The sequence below is a fragment of the Musca autumnalis genome, unplaced genomic scaffold, assembly GCF_047663935.1.
Source record: "Musca autumnalis isolate F117 unplaced genomic scaffold, ASM4766393v1 scaffold_1, whole genome shotgun sequence".
Classification (NCBI taxonomy): Eukaryota; Metazoa; Arthropoda; class Insecta; order Diptera; family Muscidae; genus Musca; species Musca autumnalis.
Genome location: NW_027411644.1, coordinates 196,740,420 through 196,766,310, shown reverse-complemented (window position 1 = coordinate 196,766,310; position 25,891 = coordinate 196,740,420). Strand labels below are relative to the sequence as shown.

Below are 25,891 nucleotides of genomic sequence, written 5' to 3'. Positions count from 1 at the left end.
GGAGACTAAGTTCCTAATCATGTTGTGACTGGGTGCTGTTCGGACATTAAAATGACGACGATAAATTCGTTGAGTTGTAATAATTGACCTTCCAGAAGAATAAAAAAATTCAATGATTTTGACGCGTTTCTACACATATGTAGCCATGATTTATCTCCAAAAACCAGTAAATAACCTGCAAAAGACAAAAAAAATATTAAAAACAAAAAAGATATAACCATTTTTAATCGTTCAGTCTTTTTTGGGCCACCCTGTATTTCACGTCAGCCACTGCATCTGTGTGAAAACCGTTCATTCTCACCTGATTGCTTGCTGATTGAACTGTAAAGTTGGAACAGTTTCGGGGACTAGGTATCTTGTTGCTGTATCAGTTTTTTAATTTTCTGTTTGTAAGTTCATTTTTCTGGCTGGTTAGCTCTGGATCTATGTCCAGGTCCAGGTCTTCATCGATGATATTCTGTAGCTAGTTGAGTAGGTTTATCACGGTACCTGCTTGATAGGCTTGTTAATCTAGGGGTTCTCTTTTGCAACGTTGGACTTCTCTTCATAGGTCATGAAGATCCCTCCTGGCATGCCTTAGGATGATCACCATGGACCACAAGGTCTCCGAGTGGAGTGGCTGCCAGATGCGGCAGCTACACGTCCTTAAAACAAACCCAACCGAAGCTCCTAACCACCATATGGTGATTGGGATGGCTCTCATTGTAAAACCCGAGCAAGTACTGCAACGAAAGCATGACATTGTGTTGCTGTACTGGAAGAAAGTTTGTCCCCTTATGTAGATGGTACATTGAAGACATGAGGAAGCACCATGTTCCAGTTCTCAGGGTGGCATTCTGAGAGGTTTGGTTTTCTGCCATTGAACATTACATTCAACTCTGTTCCCACCTTTGCCGTCCATGTGATGAACAGAGTGGCCGTAGATTTAGTGACGGACATGTGAATATTCCTCGCATGGAAAATGGTGGTAAGGTTAGTCAAATAGGAGTTATGTCTTTCACAAATGACATTAGGGTAGATACCTGCCGCCAAGATCGTACATACATGCGCATACGTTTCGATCTCAATGGCTTCTAGAGGGAGTGGACTACAGGAGAGGTAGAGTTTAAACAGCTCCAGAGATATAACACACCTTCGGGAACTATCTGTTTTACTCTACGGGGCTTGGACTTTTTGCTCCTGAATTCCACGTACGACCGGCTTCCACACATATAATTGATTATCCAACGTTTCAATTGATTATCGAACATGGACAGAGGGTTGTCTGGGTGGGTAGTGGCTAGCGATAGATTGAAAATTTTGGGATTCAATCAGGGCCCCAAGGCTTAGGATGATTAATGTTACTGATGACATTCGCAACATCATCCATTGCAAATTGTGTTTGTTCCTCCTCGACATAAAGAGATCTGATGCGGCGTAGTACTCTATGTTCGGCCTGTCACTCCTGGTGTCCTCGACAAAGGGTCAATTTAAATAATTTGCGCACCCCTTCGTTCAGTCAGCGTAACGTTGCCAAACGTAACTGAGGTCTTATCTCCCTTCTTTCCAGGGTTCCAGAGTGACTTAACCGTTGCCCACAATTCTCTTATTCCGGCTCCAATGTTCCAACTCTTCAGATGATTTAACCACTTGTTCCGCTTATGCTCACCGACTAATCTGGCTACAGGCTGACATCCGAAACGTCAGTTGCTTTGTAGTCGTGCATGAAATTGCAGTAGTGGAGAACTCAATCTAAGAACCCCTACTTTCATGCACGACACAAGGCAACTGACGTTTCGGAAGTCAGCCCCAGTGTCAGTCCACTTATTAATTTCCTAATTCCGTTGCCTCTGCAGTGAAATTTGGTCTCACTTCTTGTATTCGACCAGCAGGTATATGACGAGCGGCAGCAGCAGTGATGATGTCATGGAACGTTTCGTTCTGCTACCCGAACATCAAAAGCGTTGGGCCGATCTCTGAAGCGGTGGTCAGTGAACTCTCTGAAACCCGACCAATCGGCTTTCCCATGACTGACGAAATTGCGGCGTTCAATTATGGGGGAGAAGGTCTGATCCAAGAGAAATGACGCGTTGCCAGGTGACGTAATTTGTCAGACCAGGTGACACAGTGGTTATGTATGGCGAACTGTGACACTCTCCCCCAATTCTGATAGGGACGTCCGTGCAAAACGTAGAACTATCAATCTGCTCTGCCAGCGCTGTACCCCTTTGGTCGTTTCCGAGGACCGAATGCCAAAACTCATGATGCGCATTAAAGTCCCCTAGACCAGACGGTTGACATACCAAAAGCGGGCTAATGTTAGGCTTGTAACCTAATGTACAACTTTTTTCGGCGCGATGTATACGTTCAGCGACTCTACCTTGACAGCTCCACATTTCCTAACGACTTTAATAAACTTGAATGTTCACCGTTAAATGTTTAGGAGGCCTAAAGACGCCAAAAAACGTGAACTGTATGACGAACCAAGATGACAATGAACACCCAGAACTATTTTTCCGGTATAATTTTAGGCACTCCTCGAAATCTTGTAAGAGATGCGTATTCATTGGTCATTGTATTATTCATAAAATATATTCAAAATCTACAGTTTATTGTCGATTATAGGTTGGCCTACGTATCTAAAAAATTAAAATTGTACCTTCCTTGGTTTCTCCTAAAGTATATTCAATAAATTCCATTAATATTGTTTTTTATTCTCATAAAAGATTTTAAATATTTGAACGTTCGTGTTAAACGTTTTGAAACCCATGTTTATTTGTGTCTTTGGGTATTTTTAAAAATCCACGTTTACTGTCAATTTTAGGCCCTCCGTAAAATCCCATTCTTATTATAGTCTATAGTCTGCTTATTCAAGCCCAATTTCTTATGTTCAAAAATATTTAACACACATTTTAGTAAACATCCCCCTAAACCGCTGACACCTCATGTCAAACTATTTTTCCAAATGTCGAATAGAGAGTCTCGTAACATTTGTAACAGTTCACAGCAACTATTTGACTTCAAATAAAATACTCTAAAAAGTGTTCATAATAAACAAAGTAAACAAACATTAGTTTAACTAATAATGTTAATTGCCCAGAGCTATATTCCCACACATTCACACAACTGACTTGGATTGCCTTTTTATCAGTTACGAGAAAATAGAAGAAAACAAAACACAAAATGTGATAAAAAAAACATTTTTTTTTTGTTTTTACTTGACTTGTTCTAAGAAATTACTGCTGCTATCTTCGTTTGGAAGCGGCATACGCCACAAATCTAGCAAACCGATGATGATGATGATGTAGTCGAATATGCTATCTAAAAATAATTTCAAAACCAGTTGAGTAGTAAAAAATATTCTCAGAGTCAAATATTTTAATTTGGGAAAAATAATAAAATATATGATTACAAAGCGAATGTTTTCTAAAAAATCAATGAATTAAAAATTAATGCTTTTGCCTTAATAATTATAAAATATTTTACAATAGCTCCTCCACCCACCCTGCAATACCTGGTTGTCTCATTAAAATGTTCTAAATGACAGAAACTCTCTATTTAAACGTCGGAAATAAGCCGTATATTTATTTCCGTCACGCGAACAACCAAATTGTGATAAAGGGAAAGGGTGAAGGTAAAACAGGAGAGGTGAGAAATATTTAAAAAAATGCATTCCCATTGAAGTTTTTTGTTTGGGGGAAAGTATTCAACGGAAAGGGAGTGGTAGGTGTTGACTTTTTGTTGTAAATAGTCGTATTTTATACATCTTTATTAGGTATATACTGACACACATATTTTTATTAATACATACATATGCAAAATGTATAAAAATAATAAATAAATGGTTTTTAATTAGCTGCTGCTGATGATGATGTGACGTTTAATTGTGGCACCATGTCACCATCGACGTGTATTGCATTCGAAATACAAACAAAGTAAAATGCAAACAGCTAAACCAATGTTTTGTTTACACGATTGACTGACTTGCTGTTTTAGTAGAGAGATAAATGATTTGATAAGGTTAACTTCGACATAAAATTATTATTATACATGCACTGGAAAGTCCTGGAGATATCTATGAAGACAATAGCCATCCATTTAGAGAACACTATATTAAAAAGATGGTATGGAACTGAGTCCCTCACCAATTGTATAGAACATTAGTTTGAACTCTCTTAACCCATGAAGGTCTCTTTTGGTTGCCGACTTTGTCGTGGTGAGGTGGCCGGGTTTATTGTTACTGGAGCAGTAATAAAGCACTCCTCAGGAAGCAATTTTCATCATCATTACCGATGTTTTGAGAGATTGAGATTGAGAAAATGACTAAACTAAATGTCAGACAGTCATTTAAATTGTTCTGCAAAGATTACGGGTATGATGGTCATGGTTTAAGTAGACAGTCATGCTGTTCTTGTGGCACCTGGCTCCTTTTCCACATAATCTAGAACTCCAGATCTGTCTTGAAATTCGGTTGAATGGACAGCAGGTTTTGTCGATTATAAAGCAGCCTTCGACAGCCCGCTGCGTTCAAAGGTATTCCAAGCCAAGTCTGAATTTGGTATCCCCGCAAAGCTTTAACTGACACGAGGTCCTCAGTTAAAATAGGAAAGAACCTCTCCGAAGAGTTTGGTACCAAAAGAGGTTTCAGACAAGGAGACAGCCTTTCGTGTGACCTCTTCAACATCCTGCTAGAAAAGGTTATACGAGAGGCAAACGTCAAAAGAAGTGGCACAATCTACACCAATAGTCACATGTTACTTGCTTATGCTGATGATATAGATATCATGGGCCGATCAGTAAAAGAAGTAACTGATACCTTTATAAAGGTCGAAGGAGAATCTGCTAATGTGGGTCTGGCGGTAAACGGTGATGGTGTCGACGCGCAATGCATCCATTGAGCTCGGACCGACTGTGGATGTTGGTTCCTATAATATTGAGGTAGTAAAAGACTTCGCCTACCTCGGCACCTCCGTAAACACAACAAACGACATCAGTTGTGAAATAAAAAGAAGAACTGTATTGGCCAACAGATGCTACTTTGGTTTAAGTAAGCAGTTTAAAAACAAAGCCACATCTCGTCAAACAAAAATAACGCTCTACAAAACACTGATACTACCCGTGCTGATGTATGGCTCCGAAGCCTGGGTACTTGCGCAAGCAGACATGGCAGTGCTTGGTTTGTTTGAGGGAAAAATTCTTTGAAAGATCTACGGACCGATCTGCGTTGACGGTGAATATCAACGTCGTATGAACCACGAGCTGTATCTGCTATACAACGACATCAATATAGTTAAACGTATCGAGATGCAGCGATTGCGTTGGCTAGGCCATATCATAACCCTTTCCGACCGTATACGCACAATTGTGCGGGTAAGATTAAATCAGTATAATTTCATCAATATTTGACATTATGTGATGAGAGCGGCATAAAAACATAGTGTATGCCCTTTTTTCATTAGTCTTTTAAAGATCCGTCATTAAATTTTGTCTTTTCATATATATTTCGTTCTTCAAGTAGTGTACTTTTTGAAGTTGCAAAAATCAGTCGAAAGGGTAAGTTTGGATATTAATTACAAATTATTTAAATTGAGAAATCTTGTATCAAATAATTATCGTCAGTAAAAATAAATAGTAAATATCGTGTGTAAAGTGTTAACTTCGAAATTTTTTGTGATTTTTTTATATTTTTACGTCAAAACTATTTAAGGTACCACAATTGTGCGTGTTCGGACTATATTATAAAAATATTTTTACTTTTTTGTTCTTGTTCTCAAGAAGATTAACTGAAGACGGAATCTTAGATCAGCTTATAGATTAAGGTTTGGAACACTTTAGCTGTGATGATAAGTGCGTAGATGCAACTTGGGATTTACCCATAGCTGCAAACGATTTATCGGACCAGGAAAGCGTCAATAAAGAAGAGTCGAATGTTCTACCAGTGACAATAGGAAATGTAAGTCAACCAGAGCTCCGGATACTCGCTCTAATTCGCTCGAATTCCACTCGCGAGTGAAACTCTTCTTGAATCCGAGCAAGTTGAGGGGGGCAAATTGCCCTCTTTCCCCACCCAAACAAAAAATTACCCCATCCTCAAACAAACTTGCCACACGTCCACCAAAAAAATTGCACCAAAAAAAAACTTACAGACTCCTCCCAAATTTTCACTCGCGAGTAAATCTGAGCTCTGAAGTCAACTGGCAATAGTCGTGATATTTCTGAGAAAAAGTCAATTTGAGACTCAGTTGGAAAATTTGTGCGGCTGAGAAGACAATCAAATGTAGTTTGGAATTAAATCTATTACTTGAGCGTGTGGGACCTACTTGTAGAGATATTCTACGAAAATGTAATGCTAATTACTTAATAGATGAGCAAATGATACCAGTTACTGGTCGGTGCCCCGTTAGATAAAGCCTTCCATATAAGCCAGAGGAGTAGAATTAAAAAACGAAGTTTTGACAACTTCTGAGGGGCTCTTCCTTTATTTTAAAATTTTACAGGGCTAAACTTCAACAGTTTCAAATATGAATTTAGTCTTAGGATCAGGCTTTGTTTTTCGTTGTTCATTTTTAAAAACTTCCTTAAACTCCCTTATTTCACGACAATACCACTACTACAAGATCAGTTGAATCGTGAAATCTTTTCTACTTGTACAATGAAGAAGAACATAATAAAAATGTACACGAATGAAAAGCACATGAAGAGGGGTGATGTGAAAAATTCTGTCATAGTGAATAAAATATTGTCGTTGTTCAGTGGAAGGTTTCAAGTCTGTAGTTCTTGCATATTCAGCGTAGGACTGTAAACACGTGAACCGCCGAAAGAAGAAGCGCTGGGAAAAAGAGAAAATGTATGTTGAAGTTCTACGGCACATAATCGAGAAGGAATACAATAACTGTATGGGTGACATTGATATTTGCTATCAATTAATGGAATCATACAGGTCAGCTTTTAATCCCCAAAAATTTACTTTAAAAGTATTCATCAATTTCATTGTCCTTGCTTGCTACAGTGCATGGATGCAATATCGTGATAGTTGCAAAATTCCCAACTTTAGAAAGATACCCATGACTTTACTAAGGTTTAGATTGGCGTTACTAAACAACTAACACCTATAGATAAATAAGAAATATTGAGTGTAAATCTGAGGGTGAGGATGAAGAAGAATGTTGCGCAAACTAACGTTCATCCGAACAGCCACGTAAAAACAAAAGACTTAACTATCCGTCAAACTCTGACCCCTTGAACATGATTTGCCGTCAGCAAGATGTGTAGGGTGGAAATCAAGAACTTGAACTTATTACTCATATAGTAAATTATATGTATGTTTAAGTAAAAACAAATCTGTTTCTTTAAGTATTACAATGAAAAATACAAATAAATAATATTGTTTCAAAGAAATAGATTTTTTTTATTTTAAAATTAAACCGGACTGCAACAATTGTGCGTATCCTGAAAAATAAGGATAAAGGGTCTTAGTGACGAAACTTATTAACTTAAAATGTTTTGTGTATACAGAAACGACAAAATTCAAAAAATCAGATAAATCGGTCACTAGAATAGGCTATAGGTCGGAAAGGGATAAGAATGAGCGATGATGAACCCGCTAAAAAGGCGTATGAATACATGCCACATGGCGGTGCACGCAGAATTGGCAGGCCAAGGAATAGATGGCGCAAACAAGTGGATGATGAGATGAAAAGGCGCGGTATTCCAGAGTGCGAAGCAACAAATAGAGAGCAATGGAGATCGCCCAACAGAATACCATCAAACTGAAGCAAGTGTTTATGTATAGGTGAAAAAACAACAACCACATGATGTTTATCAGTCGTGTTTTGCTCACGTACACTGTGAATGAGTGAGAATGGCAAAAGCAAAATAACTCAGTAGGCACCCGCAGTATACAGATGGGCGACCCTGCGCTAAAGGATGCATGGCAATTCCCGTAATCTGTGACCTTAGTTCCCTTGGGTTCATCCGAGGGGAGCCATTGTTTCGGTCCATATGCACACATTTGAGTGAGAGAATCAATCTTGGGAATGCGTCGAACTTTTTCTTCAGAGCCATTACACTATCGGACAAGAATTACTGTCCGATTGAAGATATATACGCAAGGGTTGGGATATTAAATTCGCCAAAAAGTATCTCTGCTTGGGATTGATACATCAGTAAGGGTAGTATCAGTGTCTTTTAAAGTGTGAATATTGTTTGAAGTTGAATCTGATGGCAAATACACTCCACGTCAGTAGAATAGAACACCTAAATTGTTGTTAATGTTAGCGTATTTATCCCAAAACGAATGAATCTACGATTTTAATCTTGTAGGGATTTAAAGCCTATGATGTTCCGTATCAATCACAGAAAGAATTATGTTTCTAGCTTTTCGCGAAATGATTTTCTGATCATTTTTCCGATAATACTATGAAAAATAGGCATTTATTTGTGGTCATCAGGATAGAACAGTCATTTTATTTTCGTGAATTGTGGAGATATTAACGCCGAATTTTCTTTCAGTCTATAAAGCGGGGCTTTCTAATCATTTTTACCAATTAAACCATATAAATAATTCCGCGGACGCCGAAATAACAGCGTAAACGGCTTTAAATTGACAGATAATTGAAACATCTCGGAATATCAAAAAGAGTCGCGCAGTTATGTCATATTTCTTCACAATAAGATAGAATATGACACAGGCAACCTCGACGGATACATTCGAGTGCTGCGGATGCTGATAAGATGGAACATTTTCAAAATAAGTATAAAAAACGTCAACATTTTGTATAAAAACCTTAATGTTTTGTTCAATAAAATGATTTTTCCGCGAACAAGTCTGCCGTTTAAAGGTTTGGAAATATGCTCCACATTTAGAGGAAGATAATCTGATATGAAAACAACCGCTATTTTAATACACTGAGCGAAATTGTAGTACTTTTTAAAAGCAACTTACGCAACCCAAAACCTTCAATTTCCATGACTGTGTTTTCCCGCGAAAACGGGGCTTTTACATATGCGAGTTCAGTTAAAAAAACGACTAATTCGTAAAATCCGGTATGGAGAGCATAACCTGGTCCATTACTATTGGAACATAACACTATTGAAAACAGTCGCGAACGCCGAAATAAGAACACATATGAAATGTAAAGTCCAAAGGGTGTGTTCAATTTGAAAAATGTGCTAAAATTTCCCTCAGTTTATTAAAATAGTGGATGTTTTCATATCAGATTATCTTCCTCTAAATGTGGAGCACATGTCCAAACTTTTAAACGGCAGACTTGTTCGCGGAAAAATCATTTTATTGAAGAAAAATCAATGTTTTTATCAGGGTTTCGGAGTCGGAGTCGGAGTCTACGAGTCGGAGTCGAGCAATTTTGCTGGAGTCGGAGTCTGAGTCGAAAAAAATAACTCGACTCCGACTCCGGGCAAAATTTTTTCTACGCTTTAGAAATATAACATTAATTACATATTTTTAAAAATCATTATTTATTTTAAAAGAAAGGTATAACAAAATATATATGCAAATTATATATTATACTAAGTTAAAGGACAATTCACAGGATATTTACTTGTGGTCTCTATGGGAAATCTTACTGAATACCCTGTGACACAAAATGGAAGTTAAGATCTGGGGGAGGAAAATTCCTTTTGGGAATGAAAGCCCCAATTGAGAACCCCAAAGGATCCCATAGCTGAAATTTCTGAGTCATGACATCATGAATGATTTTTTTGATTGACACCCATCAATCATTGAGAAAATAGCTTAATATCTCTGTTTGGAGATATTTTTTCATTATTTTTAGATGAAATGTTTTCAGTTTCAGCTGACATGTTTCAGCTCAGTTCCTTCCATGTCGTTTTTGTTCTTGAATTGCTTATAGTTTTTATTGCATGCAGTCCTTACGATTTGTATTGTCCCATCATTTTCACATATTTTGAAGGCTTGAAGATTTTCTCACGCGGAAGAATTCCGTCCAGAATATACTCGTGCAAAAAAAGGAAAACCGACAAACTTTCTAACTTAGCTATTTTTCAATGTAAGATACGGAGAAACAGTATTGATATGTTCGAATGTATTCGAACGAATGCCCTTTCTAATGAATATGTAAGGAAAAACTAACACATTAGCATATACGAGTATAGGCCAACATATATGAAAAAGTTAAAAAATTTGTGCACATTTTATTCATTTTTAGTGGTATAGGAATTCACTCTCGGAGTCGAGCCGGAGTCGGAGCCGGAGCCGGAGTCGTGAAAAAAAACTAGTCTGGAGTCGGAGTCGGAGTCGAGCCAAAAATACCTCGACTCCGAAACCCTGGTTTTTATAAGAAATTTTGACGTTTTTCATACTTATTTTGAAAATGTTCCATCTTTTCAGCATCCGAATCACTTGATTGTATCCGTCGAGGTTGCCTGTGTCATATTCTATCTTTTTGTGAAGAAATATGACATAGCTGCGCGACTCTTATAGATTTTCCGAGATGTTTCGATTATCTGTCAATTTAAACCCGTTTACGCTGTTATTTCGGCGTCCGCGGAATTATTTATATGGTTTAATTGGTGAAAAATGATTAGAAAGCCCCGCTTTATAGACTGAAAGAAAATTCGGCGTTAATATCTCCACAATTCACGAAAATAAAATGACTGTTCTATCCTGATGACCAAAAATAAATGCCCATTTTTCATAGTATTATCGGAAAAATGATCAGAAAATCATTTCGCGAAAAGCTAGAAACATAATTCTTTCTGTGATTGATACGGAACATCATAGGCTTTAAATACCTACAAGATTAAAATCGTAGATTCATTCGTTTTGGGATAAATACGCTAACATTAACAAAAATTAAGGTGTTCTATTCTACTGACGTGGAGTGTATAACTAGCTTCTTTATTTCAAAACTGATATTTGGCTATGTGCGTCCGCTGTAAATCTAAACCTTGTAATCCCGCTACAGGTTGCAAAACCTAACGTTTTATTCTTACGCGAAGTATAGTAGGGGTATTCCAAAAACAAATCCTGACAATAAAAATAGAAAATCTTACCTTACCAAAGTAAGTTGGCATTGTCGGTAAAGCATCCCATTTTTCAAATTTTTAATCACGCTACAGGTCGCAATTATGAGGAGAAAAATTCTACGTTCTTATGCGAATATTTCCGCTTCTAGTAAGAGTATACAATGTTGGTTGGTTACGTGGTCAAACAACGGAGATATCGCAGCCTTTAGGCTAATGCGGAAATGTGCCTCATCGAAGGTTAGGTTAGGTTAAAGGACGCGCGGCTATCATAACAGACAGTCGCTTATGGTTCATTGTGTTCATCCTGAAAGTGACAGAAATGTATGGAAAGGATAGTCGTAGGGGATAGACAGAGTGCTTAAAGATTAGAAGATTAGATTAAAATTATTAGGGTGGGCTTACGTGGAGTGGGGTTTTGCAAAGTTATTTTCCCGTTGGAGCCATCTCAGGCCTTTGGCGAGGAAGGGCATACTTGACTGCTCGGTTTTGCAGAATGCTGTTAAGGATTGGACATAGCATAGTAGGTGCGGCATAGTAGGTGCTCGATTGTCTCGTCTCTTCTTCATCTTAACACAGCCGGCAATGGTCAGCAATTTCATTTCTTTCCCATTTGCCAGTCATTGATCTTATCCTGCAGTGGCCCGTGATTATTTTAACTGTTAGTTTTAGATCGGATTTCATCATTGAGGGTAGTGATGAGGTTCTTGGTTTTGAGGGGACTGGCCAGATTGGATTTTGCCAATTTTGACGGACATTGTGCAGATACCTTTGTTCTATCCGCCTCTTGTAGTGACACAAGGGTGGCTTGATGGAGTTATCGATCGAGATTTCTGTTGACTCCGATCCGCAACGTGCCAGTTCATCCGCATTTTCATTATATTCTATGTTGCAATGCCCCGGGACCCAACACAAAATGACCATTGATTTTAGGGCCTCCAAAGCATTCTTACAGTCTAGAACCGCGGCAGATCTGATGGAGTGGGACCTGAGTGATTTGAGGGCCGCTTAACTATCGACGTAAACAGTCACCGGTTCAACGATGTAAATTGGGACGAAATCCGTTTCAGAAAATTTGGAGTCAATTTAGCCATGCCGTTAGTCCGAATGTCTGGCTGGCTGGAGCGCACGATAACTCTCAAACGGATCAATCGATTCGGTCCAATTTTGGCCTTAGGGTACCTCCTCCACAATAGTTTAATTTTTTGGTACGCACGATTACATCCGAAGGGAGTAACCGATTTGGTCCATACTTTGCTTGTCTTAATATTTCTAGCAAACATATATCAGGTTCCCACACAAAATATCACTTCATCGCACTTTAAGGTCTCCTCTCGAATCGTTATGATTTTTTTGCAACAGATTGTGTTCGAGGCTTCTATTACAAAGGTACCCCTTTATGCAGTAGCAAGTCCATACTTCCTCAGAAAATGACCTGAAAGTTTATAAAAATTCCCTGCGGCCACAGCTGCGTTCTAATATTTCTGCGAACCTTCGATAAAGTCGAACATGTTGCTTATCGGTCCACTGCTTCCGGTACCTCCCCCACAAAAGTTAAAGAAGTTATTCGGTAAAAAGGTACGCTTGATATCTCTTGAATGGAGCAACAGATTTGGTCCACACTTTGGATCTCGTTTTGTCCAAACTTTTTTTAAGTTAAAAAATGGGTCATATCGACACACTATTTAGAATATTACCCCCACAAAAGTTCAACAGTTTAAGGCCTCTTTGAGGATCCTTTCGAAATTTTTACCGAAGCTACTTTTTGTGGTCCTATTTACAGTGGGTGCCACCGTGGTGCAATGGTATGCACACCCGCCTTGCACACAGAAGGTCGTGGGTTCGATTCCCCGGCCAGGCAACATCAAACACTTTTCAACGGTGGCGAAATACCCCTCAGTAATGTTGGCGACATTTCCTGAGTATTTCAGCCATGTACAACTTCTCTACAAAAGTGGTGTCTTAGACACGCCGTTCGGACTCGGCTATAAACTGTAGGTCCCATATCATTGAGCTAATATGAATCGGGGTGCACTCATTGATATGAGAGAAGTCTCCCTTGTCCCTCATGGGATGTTTGTGGAACAACAGTGATATTATGTTTTTTTTTTTTTTTTTTTTTTTTTTTTTGCGGGCGAGTCCTGACATAAGGATCCAAAAACTAAATTTTACGCAGACCAACTTAATTAACGAACATTATATCGAATAGAATGACTCCCACAATAAGATCCTTTTCCAAAATGGACTATGTCATTCTACTTCTTCAAGTACCTTCTGAACAACACTTTTGAACTTTAATCTAAATCCATATTTTTGTCAACAAGTTCAAATGTCCAAAAATGGCCACAGAATTATGAAAACTCCCATATACATTATTTCTATCCGCTCTGTATCAATATGGGCAATACAATATGCATCCCAATAATTATAGACGCATATTCAACCTTTGATTCTTTACCCGTTTAATTACTGATATCCCACACTTTGACTAGGTATACATTCTATATCGACGCCTCCAAACAATAGTATGCTAAGTCGACTTAGCATGTTTTCAAGTTCTTTACATTTTTAACATATTTAACGTCCTTTAATTAAATTCTGTCAAATTTTGGTAATAATCGGACAATCCGAATAGAAGTTATAAACAAATATTTACTTAGCATAGTACTGAAGGTCAAAGAAATTTCCAAACTTTTAGAGCTTGTCCTGCAAAACTCACTGTTCAGAATTAGCAAACTATTATTTGGAGGTGTCGAACGTCCTTTAACTTAAATTCTGTCAATTTTTGGTAATGATCGGTCAATCCGAACAGAAGTTATAAACAAATATTGACTTAGCATAGTACTGAAGATCAAAAAAATTTCTACACTTTGAGAGCTTCTCCTGCAAAACTCACTGTTCAGAATTAGCAAACTATTATTTGGAGGTGTCGAACGTCATTTAACTTAAATTCTGTCAAATTTTGGTAATGACGTATAAGCATAGGTTTTTTTTTGGGTTGTCAGCCGCTGGCCGAAACACAATGGTTTCGGGTCAATCCGGTACGAAAGAACCCGCTGCCGTGTACTCACTTTTTAGACTTAGCATACTATTATTTGGAGGTGTCGATATGTAGCTTAATTAATATGGGTGGGACTTTCTTTTTACCACTGAGTCCTATCGGCGACACCACTTGTAGAGAAGTCTTACATTGTAAAAATGCTAGGAAATGAAAGCCAACAAGCCTGAAACCTTATTTTAGGGGCTAAATGGCTCCCGACTTGTTTTCACAACTAAGCATCAAATCGTGAGTTCAATAAGCTCAGTTCTTGGTGAGCATGGACTATAATTTGATTATTAAAAAAGATAATTTCAGTCATACTTACATTGATCACCAACTGGTAATATCAGATGTTTTGATGTTTCTTGCTTAAAAACCAGATATATAGGTATAGAAGAAATCTGAAGGCTCCTCCAAAAATTAATCAAGTTTAAACGAAACCTTCAGTCAACACATTTTTTTATCATGTAATTCAAGTTTGTGATCTGCACAGATTTATGAAAATAATATGAAAGCTGGTTTGTTTGTGTAGGTAGTATAAATATGGTAAAATTCGAAACTCATCTTCATACTTTTACACATGGAAATGAAATTAATAAGAGAAATAAATCAATAATTTGGTTATGTTATTTTGTCATGCAAAGTGGCGGTGATACCTACTGTTGTTGCTGTTGGCGGCATTTTCAAGTGTTTCATCAAAATATTGTTAGCTATTAGAAGAGCGTACATATGTATATGAGGGGGAGCGAATCTATAGTTAATTACACTATTCAACACAATTTTCTAATAAAAAATTGGCTTTGGAATTTGTGGTGACGTTAACAGTTATATATTATCTTTTTTATATAGTTTCGGAATGTGAATAAAAACTTTCTGTATAATATAGAGTTAATAATGATTGGCCTGTAAACAACATTTTAGTCCATAGAGTTTAACATAAATACCAAGCCCTCTTTGTAATATCCTCCATCTAAACTTTTCATCAAAGACAACATTTAATTGTCCATTGTTTTTATTTCTTATAGCACAAATGTGGTTATGAATTATACGGAAATCGAAGGCAAAGTACGTGAAGCAACAAATGACGATCCATGGGGTCCAACGGGTCCGCTTATGCAAGAATTGGCTCATGCCACATTTTCATATGAAACATTTCCCGAGGTAATGTCTATGTTGTGGAAACGTATGCTGCAAGACAATAAAACCAATTGGAGACGAACATATAAGGTAAATCCATAACCGCTTTTAAGCTCTTCAAAGTACTTTTAACCTCTACTATTAATTTACAGAGCTTATTACTGTTAAACTATCTCGTGCGTAATGGTTCAGAACGTGTTGTTACATCGTCACGAGAACACATCTATGATTTACGTTCCTTGGAAAATTACACCTTCACAGATGAAGGTGGCAAAGATCAGGGTATTAATGTTAGGCATAAGGTAAGCTTTCGAATTAAATTTATTATAATTTTTTTAACATCAAGTGAAAATGTCCTGTTGTTTTTTTAGGTTAGAGAACTAATAGACTTTATACAGGATGATGATCGTTTACGTGAAGAACGTAAAAAGGCCAAAAAGAATAAGGACAAATACATTGGCATGAGTAGCGATGTAATGGGAATGCGTAGCGGCGGTTATGGTGGTGGCGGTGGTTTCAGTGATGGTGGCTGGAGAACATCACGTTCGGATCATGGTGATAATTGGTGTAAGTATTAAAATAACACTAGTCGAAAATATATCAAAAGTGTCAACACCCTTGAGGAAATAAACCGAACTTAAATGGGTACCAAAATTATTCAGTAGTCTCGAGTTCGATTCAATCACCTACATTCAGATTTTTGTTCAGTTCTTAGAAATCTGTTTATTCCTATTCTCAACATTGGTTGGCTTCAGAACCCAATATACAAAAACTTTAATGGTCTGTTTATCTAAGACGGTTTGAATTCAAATTTTGTCTGAATTACTTTCTGAAAAAGGGAGGGGTACCTTTCTGAAAGAAAGGGTGCTTCTGTAGACCCTTTTCTGAAAGAATAGTTGCTTCTACAGACCCTTTTTGAAACTAAGGGTGCTTCTATAGACCCATTTGGACCATGATAAAATCTAATTTCTCGAGAATTTTGTAAGTACTACAGCACATTTTTCATATTTTCCAGATTCTGATTCACGTGGTGATCGTTATGAAGACGATGATGTCCAATATGAAGGTGAAAAAGAATTTTCAGATAGTGATTCACCTAGTCCAAGGTATGTTTCTTTGTTTTGTTTTCTCAAGTAAATCGAATTTATCCTAACTAACTCTTCTAAAAAAACTCTTTTTTTTAGACGAAGCTATCGTTACAATGATCGTGCCAGTCCTGCAGATATTGCTACCGAAACAAAAACACCTGGTAGCATTAATATGAATATACGTCCTGCCGCCGCCAAGTCAACCACAGCAACAGCTGCTGGACCTGTTACAAAACAACCACAAAATAAAGCAACAGCGCCGTCTGTTGGTGGCACAAAGAAAATCGATATGGGAGCTGCTGCTAACTTTGGCAAAACAGCAACGGCAGCTGGCATACATTCGCCCACACATCGCGATACTCCTGCCGAAAGCAATAATGATGATCTAATTGGTTATTCACCCATTAACAATAACCTTAGCTTGGGCATATCAGATTTGGAAAGCAATAATACAACCACCACCGCAAATAACAATAATTTAACAAATCTATTTCCAACATGTTCACCTAAAAGTGAAAGAACTCTGAACAGTGCTGCTGTTATTAACGATGATCTAGATGATTTCAATCCTAGAGCTGTGGAGCAACAACAATCAGAATTTGGTGATTTTACTTCAGCATTCGGTGGTGGTAGCTCGGGCATTGAACCACCCTCAACTGCTTTGACGGCACACACAACAACATCCTCCTCCAGTATTGGTGTAAACGATGATTTTGCTGATTTTTCTGCATTCCAAGGTAGTACAACTACCAGTAATAATATCTTACCAGGTGGTTTAGAAGGTAACCTTCTAACCACAGCCACTCCAGCCAATGATGCATTTGATCTGTTTAATGCAACAACTGCGACAAACTCAAATCATACTACAACCAGCATGGGTGCTGCTACAACAGCAACAGATTTACTAGCGGGACTAGGAGATCTATCAATACACCAAAGTATGCCAATGGGTAAGTTATAAATTTTGATTTTAAAATGTTGTTTATATGTTTAACATGTTTGAAAAAGGTGTTTTTGATAAACAATTATGAAATACTGCATTTTGTGCTGTTTGATTAGGCGGCAATATTTAGGTTGTTGGGTGCTTTTGTTTATTAGTGCATGTTTAGTAAAATGATTGAACACAAAAGTCAAGGATTATCAGTTATGATAAGCTATAAATAAATGACGCATGCATATCTTGTTGCGCCAAACATGTGATAAACTAAAAAAAATATTTTTAAAACAGAATAGCAGATAAGCGAATTCAAAAAGAGTATCTAATAGGAAATCAATTACAGTGAAAACCCGTAGTAGAGATAACAACAGCTACGATTCTTGACTTAGGCTTTTTCGAAGGTAGCAAGTTGACAATTGCCTAAAATTAATTCTATAAACTTAAATTTTGAAACATATTTGCGCTATTTCTCTATAATAGATTCGTACAAGGACTTTCTTCTAGCTAAAGGATATATAGAAGATCCTCTACTATTTCTAATTTTTATAGAGAATAAAAAAATAATTTACAAGAACATAAATAAATCAGGAGCGCAGCGATTCTATATTTACCACAATGGCTTATCGAAGACATTTTGTCTTGTAGGAAGTTCAAACTTACGATCTTCTGTGTTCTAGGCGGTCGTGCAAACCATCGGACCATTGTTGCACCGCATAGAATGATACATTAGTCAATATTGTGTGTGGTGGTTCCTTCCCAGCCGTAGAAGATCTTATATGGCGAAAACCAAAAATGTTTTACAATCGATGAATCCGAGTTTCATCCATTCAGAATTCGCGAACTGTTAACATATTCTATTTAGTATAATATACATTCTTTAAAATGAAGTGTTTTAGGAGGGATCCCATAATATCGACCATTAAAATTAATTTACGTGGAAGCTGTGTTGCCATCAATGTAGAAAAATAGGTAAAAATGGGGTGAATCCAACAAGTTTTTTTATGCTCCCTTCCGATTTCTGGCTTAACCTTACATTTTATAGACATATGCCCAAAGAAAGACTTAAAGAATACTTCATGGGCAATATGATACTAGTGTATAATTTTTCGATATATCCACTGCATCCACCTAAAATTGATGCTGACATTTTGAAGCCGGAATTTCGGGGTTTTTGATTTTTTTTTAATAATTCGGACGCGCAACAAGATAATATTCAAAACTAATAAAAGGATTATAAAACTCGTGATTTTATGTCGTTTAATGCATATCTCATGAGTGTGCTCCTTACGGCATCCTAGTAATTGGAGTTGAAAGGCCAATACTTGATGCGTGAATTTTTTCTTTGTACCCCGCGTGAGTTTAGTTTTTTTTTTACGCGATCGAATCCATCCACTAATACCGCGGATATAGATACCCTGAAAATAGGAAAATCAGCAAAAATTTTGACAAATCCGCGTACTAAACCACGATTTTCTTTAAATTTTTTACGTAAATGGAATGCTTTGTACGCGATTATAATATTAGCGAAAACGCATGTCATAAATTACAGAGATTCGCGAGTAATATGGTTTTTTTTTTCAAAAAAAGAATGCGGAGGCACATCCGCTGTTCTTGAAGAATCTGTTTTAAATATGTGTATATAGACGTATTTTTGATGGGTGCTACTGAAACCGGATGCGCATCAAAATCGTATGCAAATTGCGCTATTTTTACCCACTTTAAAGTTTTCTGCATTGTGTGGTGCAACTGGCGGCACACTTTGACCGCTGAGTTAAATATCGAACTATGCATAGATATTGAAAGAGATTGATTCGCTGTATCCAAAAACGGATGTGCATCAACTGATTTTAACTAATTCGCGAATAATAGGCTTTTTAATTTCCACATTTATTGAATGATTGTAATTTCAATATTACTCTTAATTTACATATTTATAAGTTATCACAGTAAGCAAATAAGCTTTCGCGATGGTAATCCATATTTCTTGATGAAGTTTTAGCAGTACACATTAATTATTGTATGGGATTTTAGCGAAATAGTTGGATAACTCTAATTTTTCGAATCAAACCAAAAAATATATTTGCAACAATATTTTCCAACAATAAGTTTTTCTCTTTTGTTGTTGCTATAATATGCAATTTATTTACCCAATCTCTATAAATTTGGTATCATATTTTTCTATGCAGTGTCTAGATTCCGCATATATTTTTAAATTTATTTGTTGAGGGTTTGTACGGACTCTGGGACAGGATAATTTGGATTTTCTTCAAATTTTTTGTATTATTTGTTGATTTTCCGCGAAAATAATAATAAATTTAATAACTATTTAAACATCTACGAATAGATATGGAATGCTGTTAACGATTTATGCATACATTTTCTCATAACAATAAATAAGATATTTTTAAATAATTTTTCTTTATATGAGAATAAAAACCGCTATAACTTTTGCGCGCATCGTCCAATTTTGTGAACGCGAACAGATTTGAAACCAGATTTTTTTTCTTAACCTCTATGCCAAAAATTGTAGATGTGCTTACAAAAAAAATTGTTAATTTTTTTCAAATGGAATAGCAAAGGATTTTTGGTTTTCGCCATATATCAAAATAATTTTTTCGATGTCCTGTTATTTTCGTGGTGCTTGAAAAATTGACGTTAGTTAAGCGACGTCTACAAACATAATTCCTACCATTCATTTCCCCAGGATTGGATATTGGCTTCACCTATTTACTTCTTACGGTGGCAATTTTGCAACTTTTCAGATAATATAGGCGATTTGTAATTCAAATTACAAATGGAATAATTCGAATTACAAATGGAATAATTCGAATTATAGATAAATCAATTCGAATTACAAATGAAAAAATTCGAATTACAAATAGAATAATTCGAATTACAAATAAAATTATTCCAATTAAAAACGGAATAATTCGAACAAAAAACGGATAAATTCGAATTACAAATGGAATTCTCGAATACAATTGAAATATTGCGTATTACAAATGGAATTCTCGAATTACAAATAAAATGTTACGAATTACATATGGAATTCTCGTATTACAACTAACATGATTGGAATTATATCTGAAAAAGGTATAGTGGAGTAGGTATGTACTGAATAGGCTTGTAATCTAGTAAAACTATTCCCCTACGTTACAGAATTTTTTACTGAAGTGCCTGAAAAAGGGCTGTGTGCATTGACATTCGATGGATTGAATACACTGTGCGACAACAAAAAAAAAATGACAAGGAAAATCGAGTAGATTATGAAAGTAGAGCTAAAAATATGAGACACGTGTATCGGCGTTTTTAAAGTTTACGTCGGAAAGTAACCAAAATAGGCGGGGCAAGTTCAGCCCATTTTTAATTTCTTCGAAATATTCGAATTAAGATATCTTGGAATCCTTGCATTTTAGGTATATAGTGTCTTTGGCAACTTTACTCAGAAGGGTGTGGGGAATATTTATGATAAAAATTTTAACCCTCATGCGGTTCATCAAAGGGGTCTTTTTTGTCCTTTTTTTTGAAAATCTTTCAAAAACTCCTTTAAAATGTGATCGTATGAAATCCAAATATTCTACAAAATTGTTCGCCATAAAATTTTACTATAGATCTCAGAATACACCAAATCTGCAACTCTTGTCTAATAGCCAGGAATCTCTAAAAATGAAAAACACGTTTTAGGGTTAAAGTCGGACTTCCTCTGAGTTTATTCAAAATTGTCCCATAAAGCATAATTTTAGAGAGATGATGTCAGAGACAAAAATATTCTTCATCAAATTTCACTATGGGTCACGAAAGAAATGAAATATCTATTTAAATTTTATAGCATGAAAATATCAGTATCAATTTTGCTGAAAAAACATGAAAATATTTCCCAATTTTTTTTATGAGAAATTTTTCCTTCTTTTTTCGAGTTGATACATGGAAGTAATATAAAACTTGGTTATAGGTGAAAAGTGTCAAAGTATGAAAAATTCTACACAATATTTCACTATGAGTTTCAAAATAAACCATATATCTATGTATGCTATTTCCTTAAAAAATTAGATTACAAATTTATATATTAGGATGAAATTATGTTTTAATTTTGGACTGTTCATTTTACATAATTCCATACTGGATCAAAAACTAGCAAAATCCTTTACTTTTTGGGAATATTGTTAAAGAAAGAAATGTTCCAAATGAAATTTCATTATGAGTCTCTGAATAAACCAAATCTGTAACCACAACATATAACATTCTTAGCAGCCCTTGTTTTTGGTGTAGGGTTTAGGTGCCGTATTTTACAATTTTTAACCAGATTGTCGTTGTGATTAAAAAATATAAATATCTTATTGATGGTTTTTCGTTATAAATTCATACAGAAGATGTTGTGTGTTCAATTTAAATAGCTTTAAAAACATTTGTGGTGAATATATATTTTAAAAATATAGAAAACTCAGATCGGACCTGCCAAAATTGCGTATTTTTAATACTTTTAACTTAAATTACGTATTTAGGATAAGCCGTTGGTTGCTTATGTTGTATGTGAAAATACATTAAAGGTCTACGGCTATGGTCCAGTGAAAATATAGGTGAAAATTGAACACACAGCATCTTCTGTATGAATTTATAACGAAAAACCATCAATAAGATATTTATATTTTTTAAATCACAACGACAATATGGTTAAAAATTGTAAAATACAGCACCTAAACCCTACACCAAAAACAAGGGCTGCTAAGAATGTTAAATGTTGTGGTTACAGATTTGGTTTATTCAGAGACTCATAATGAAATTTCATTTGGAACATTTCTTTCTTTAACAATATTCCCAAAAAGTAAAGGATTTTGCTAGATTTTGATCCAGTATGGAATTAACAGTCCAAAATTAAAACATATAATTTCATCCTAATATATATAAATTTGTAATCTAATTTTTTTATTTTATTTTTTATTTATTTATTTATTTCAATTTTCATATGCCCAGTCTTTCGACCTTAAGGCTGTATACTACAGTATAATGTTCAATTTAATATTATATAAAATAGCTTAAATATAACAAGGGAGGGATGTTAGAACTACTCAAAAAAAATAATTACTATGTATAAAAAAGGGGGCAGTAATTATAAAATAAAAAAAAATGTAAATAAAAAACATTTTGATTAATTGAATTTTGATACTCCAAGAGTGGAAAGGATAATAAACTACTCCAAAAGAAATACAGCATTTATAATAAGAGCAATATAAATATGCATAAATAATATTAAATTTTTTATTTTTTGATTAATGAGAATTTCAAAAACAAATATTTTATGAAAATTCATTATTTTTTATGAAACTTCAGTTCATTAAATGCAAAGTAAGAATTTGAACTACTCCAATAAAAACTACATTTACATCTGAATATGAAATGAACCACTCAGTGATGTGCCTAAATATTTCAAGCAAAATACGACACAGTGACTACATTCAAATTCACATGTATGCAGCATAGGAAAAAAAAATATTTAAAGCATTTGAGCTATAAGCGGATAATATAAAAATTAAGGAAATAGCATACATAGATATACACTGCCGCTCACTTGAATAGAACCCCCTGCAAAATTGTATCTAACCTCCATTTTTTCCGAATTATACAAGATATGAAGTTTTTAACTTTTATTATATTTTGCCTTATGTGTTTGGAGTAAACTTAGTCATTCATTTGCCTTCAAATCCGATTTATATAAGAATTATACAAGAAAAACAAAATAAATAAAAAATTGGAGTAAAAAATTTGGCTCATTTGAATAGAACCCCCATTTAAAACTTGCGAATACAGAAAGATGGTATTAGAATATCGATGCATATTCACTCTATAGTGAAAACTAAGTACTTTCAGTACGATTCAGTAAAAGTATATCCCTTCTGATTAAGGATACACCCGTATATCCTGCTTCGGCAAGGATTATTTAAATTATCAGGTGTAATGCCTAACAAAGGTTGCTTTTTTCTGACAACAAGCTTATTTTTGGAAGTGTACTATCTCCTAGAGTCGTGTATTTTACGCATAAGTCATTCCCATACAGTTTAGAGAATATTTACCACTGTAGAATATGGTGGCCCCTCCAGGATATCCGCATTTCTATTCAAATTTTTAAGTTTTGATGACTCGAAGTGTACAAAAGTTTATAAAATCGTGATGAAATTGCCACTCGGGATATCCGAAAATATTTCTCAATACTGGAAATGCCTATTTTAGAACTCCTTTGTAAATTGTCGTGCGCATTTAGGGTGAAAGAAATTAACGCCCAAGTCCTTCATAATTATTAAGAACTCTCCTCATTAAGTAAACAATTACATAATTATATAACTATTATTTTTGCGTCTATTGAATGGAAGACAATCTTCTAAATTGTTTCTGTAGCGATGAATGTGTTTTTATTGTGCTGGAACGCATTACTAATTATGAAGGACTTGGGCGTCAACTTAGTTCACCCTAAATGCGCACGACAACTTATAAAGGAGTTCTGAAACATACATATCCAGTAATGAGTAACATTTTTCTATGTCCGGAGTGGAAATTTCATCATGGTTTTATAAACTTTTGTACACTTCGAGTCGTCAAAACTTAAATTTTTCAGAAGAAATGCGGATATCCTTGAGAGGCCACCATACTATACAGTGGTAAATATTCTCTAAACTGTATGGGAATGACTTATGCGTAAAATATACGACTCTAAGAGACAGTACGCTTCCAAAAATAAGCTTGTTGTCAGAAAAAAGCAACCTTTGTTAGGCATTACACCTGATAATTTAAATAATCCTTGCTAAAGCAGATATACGGGTGTATCCTTAATCAGAAGGGATATACTTTTACTGAATCGTACTGAAAGTACTTAATTTTCACTATTGATATTCTAATACAATCTTTCTGTATTCGCAAGTTTTAAATGGGGGTTCTATTCAAATGAGCCAAATTTTTTACTCAAATTTTTTATTTATTTTGTTTTTCTTGTATAATTCTTATATAATTCGGATTTGAAGGCAAATGAATGACTAAGTTTACTCCAAACACATAAGGCAAAATATAATAAAAGTTAAAAACTTCATATCTTATATAATTCGGGAAAAAATGTTGGTTGAATGAAATTTTGCAGGGGGTTCTATTCAAGTGAGCGGCAGTGTATGGTTTATTTTGAAACTCATAGTGAAATATTGCGTAGAATTTTTCATCCTTTGACACTTTTCACCTATAACCAAGTTTTATATTACTTCCATGTATCAACTCGAAAAAAGAAGGAAAAATTTCTCATCAAAAAAAATTGGGAAATATTTTCATGTTTTTTCAGCAAAATTGATACTGATATTTTCATGCTATAAAATTTAAATAGATATTTCATTTCTTTGGTGACCCATAGTGAAATTTGATGAAGAATATTTTTGTCTCTGACATCATCTCTCTAAAATTATGCTTTATGGGACAATTTTGAATAAACTCAGAGGAAGTCCGACTTTAACCCTAAAACGTGTTTTTCATTTTTAGAGATTCCTGGCTATTAGACAAGAGTTGCAGATTTGGTGTATTCTGAGACCTATAGTAAAATTGTATGGCGAACAATTTTGTAGAATATTTGGATTTGATACGATCACATTTTAAAGGAGTTTTTAAAAGATTTTCAAAAAAAGGACAAAAAAGACCCCTTTGATGAACCGCATGAGGGTTAAAATTTTTATCATAAATATTCCCCATATCCTTCTGAATAAAGTTGGGCTGAACTTGCCCCGCCTATTTTAGTTACTTTCCGACGTTAACTTTAAAAACGCCGATACACGTGTCTCATATTTTTAGCTCTACTTTCATAATGTACTCGGTTTTTCCCATCATTTTGAAAAAAAATTGAATTTTGTTGCACAGTGATATTAATATACAGTTGCTTTCAAAATAATAGGAGTGCCCATACAAAACAAGGAATGTTCAATTAAACATATTTAAATTCTCCATTTTGGCTTATGTTGTATTTATTTAACATTGTTGACATCTCACTGTTAATTTATTAACAGAAATGTGGAAATATGTTTTAAATTTTTCACTGTTTACAACAACGTAATATATGTCCCAATTTACATTAGGCGAGTTTACTTGCGGCAATTGTCAGTTTGATGGAGAGAGAGGTGAGGTATATGGTAACCCTTTACCTCTCAACACCCTCTCTCACCCACAAACTGACAATTGCCGCAAGTAAACTCGCCTAATGTAAATTGGGACTATAAATCGTCTTAAATCTTTAAAAAAAGAGATGTTGATTGTATACACAAAGTTATTATCCTGAGGACTTCAAAATATGCCTTAATGGCTTGGTTACCAATCTTGAAATAAATGAAATTAAATTAAAATATTATTTAGTCGAGAAATAAATACCTTATAGATAGATACGCTTTTCCTTACGTCGATTCTCACATAAAGGGCTAATGGAAACTGGTTTAAACATAGCTCAGGGATCAAAATACACATTTTATGGAGCATTAAACAACTCTAATCAATAAAACTTTTGTTTATAAAATCCATTGAATTGCCCAATATATGCTCAATTTATGGGAACAATCTCCGCAAGGACAGTATCCTGTTTTTTGCTACCTCCCAAGAAATTTTGTTTTCAAACAGCTTTCAAATCTATTAGATTCAGTACTATCAACTAAAATACTGACAATTTTGATTCTAAACTCAACTAAAATATTTTTA

General features: G+C 35.3%; 1 protein-coding gene across 3 annotated transcripts in view; it reads left to right on the top strand.

Annotated features, from left to right (window-relative positions):
* lqfR (clathrin interactor lqfR) overlaps positions 1-25,891 on the top strand; it is a 42,997-nt gene that overhangs the window by 3,944 nt on the left and 13,162 nt on the right. For all 3 annotated transcript variants that reach the window (XM_073959691.1, XM_073959692.1, XM_073959690.1), the window contains exons 2-6: positions 15,049-15,250; positions 15,313-15,462; positions 15,532-15,727; positions 16,176-16,266; positions 16,345-17,198. In XM_073959691.1, the coding sequence (XP_073815792.1) occupies positions 15,049-15,250; positions 15,313-15,462; positions 15,532-15,727; positions 16,176-16,266; positions 16,345-17,198 (1,493 nt within the window). The remainder of the gene's footprint in view (positions 1-15,048; positions 15,251-15,312; positions 15,463-15,531; positions 15,728-16,175; positions 16,267-16,344; positions 17,199-25,891) is intronic.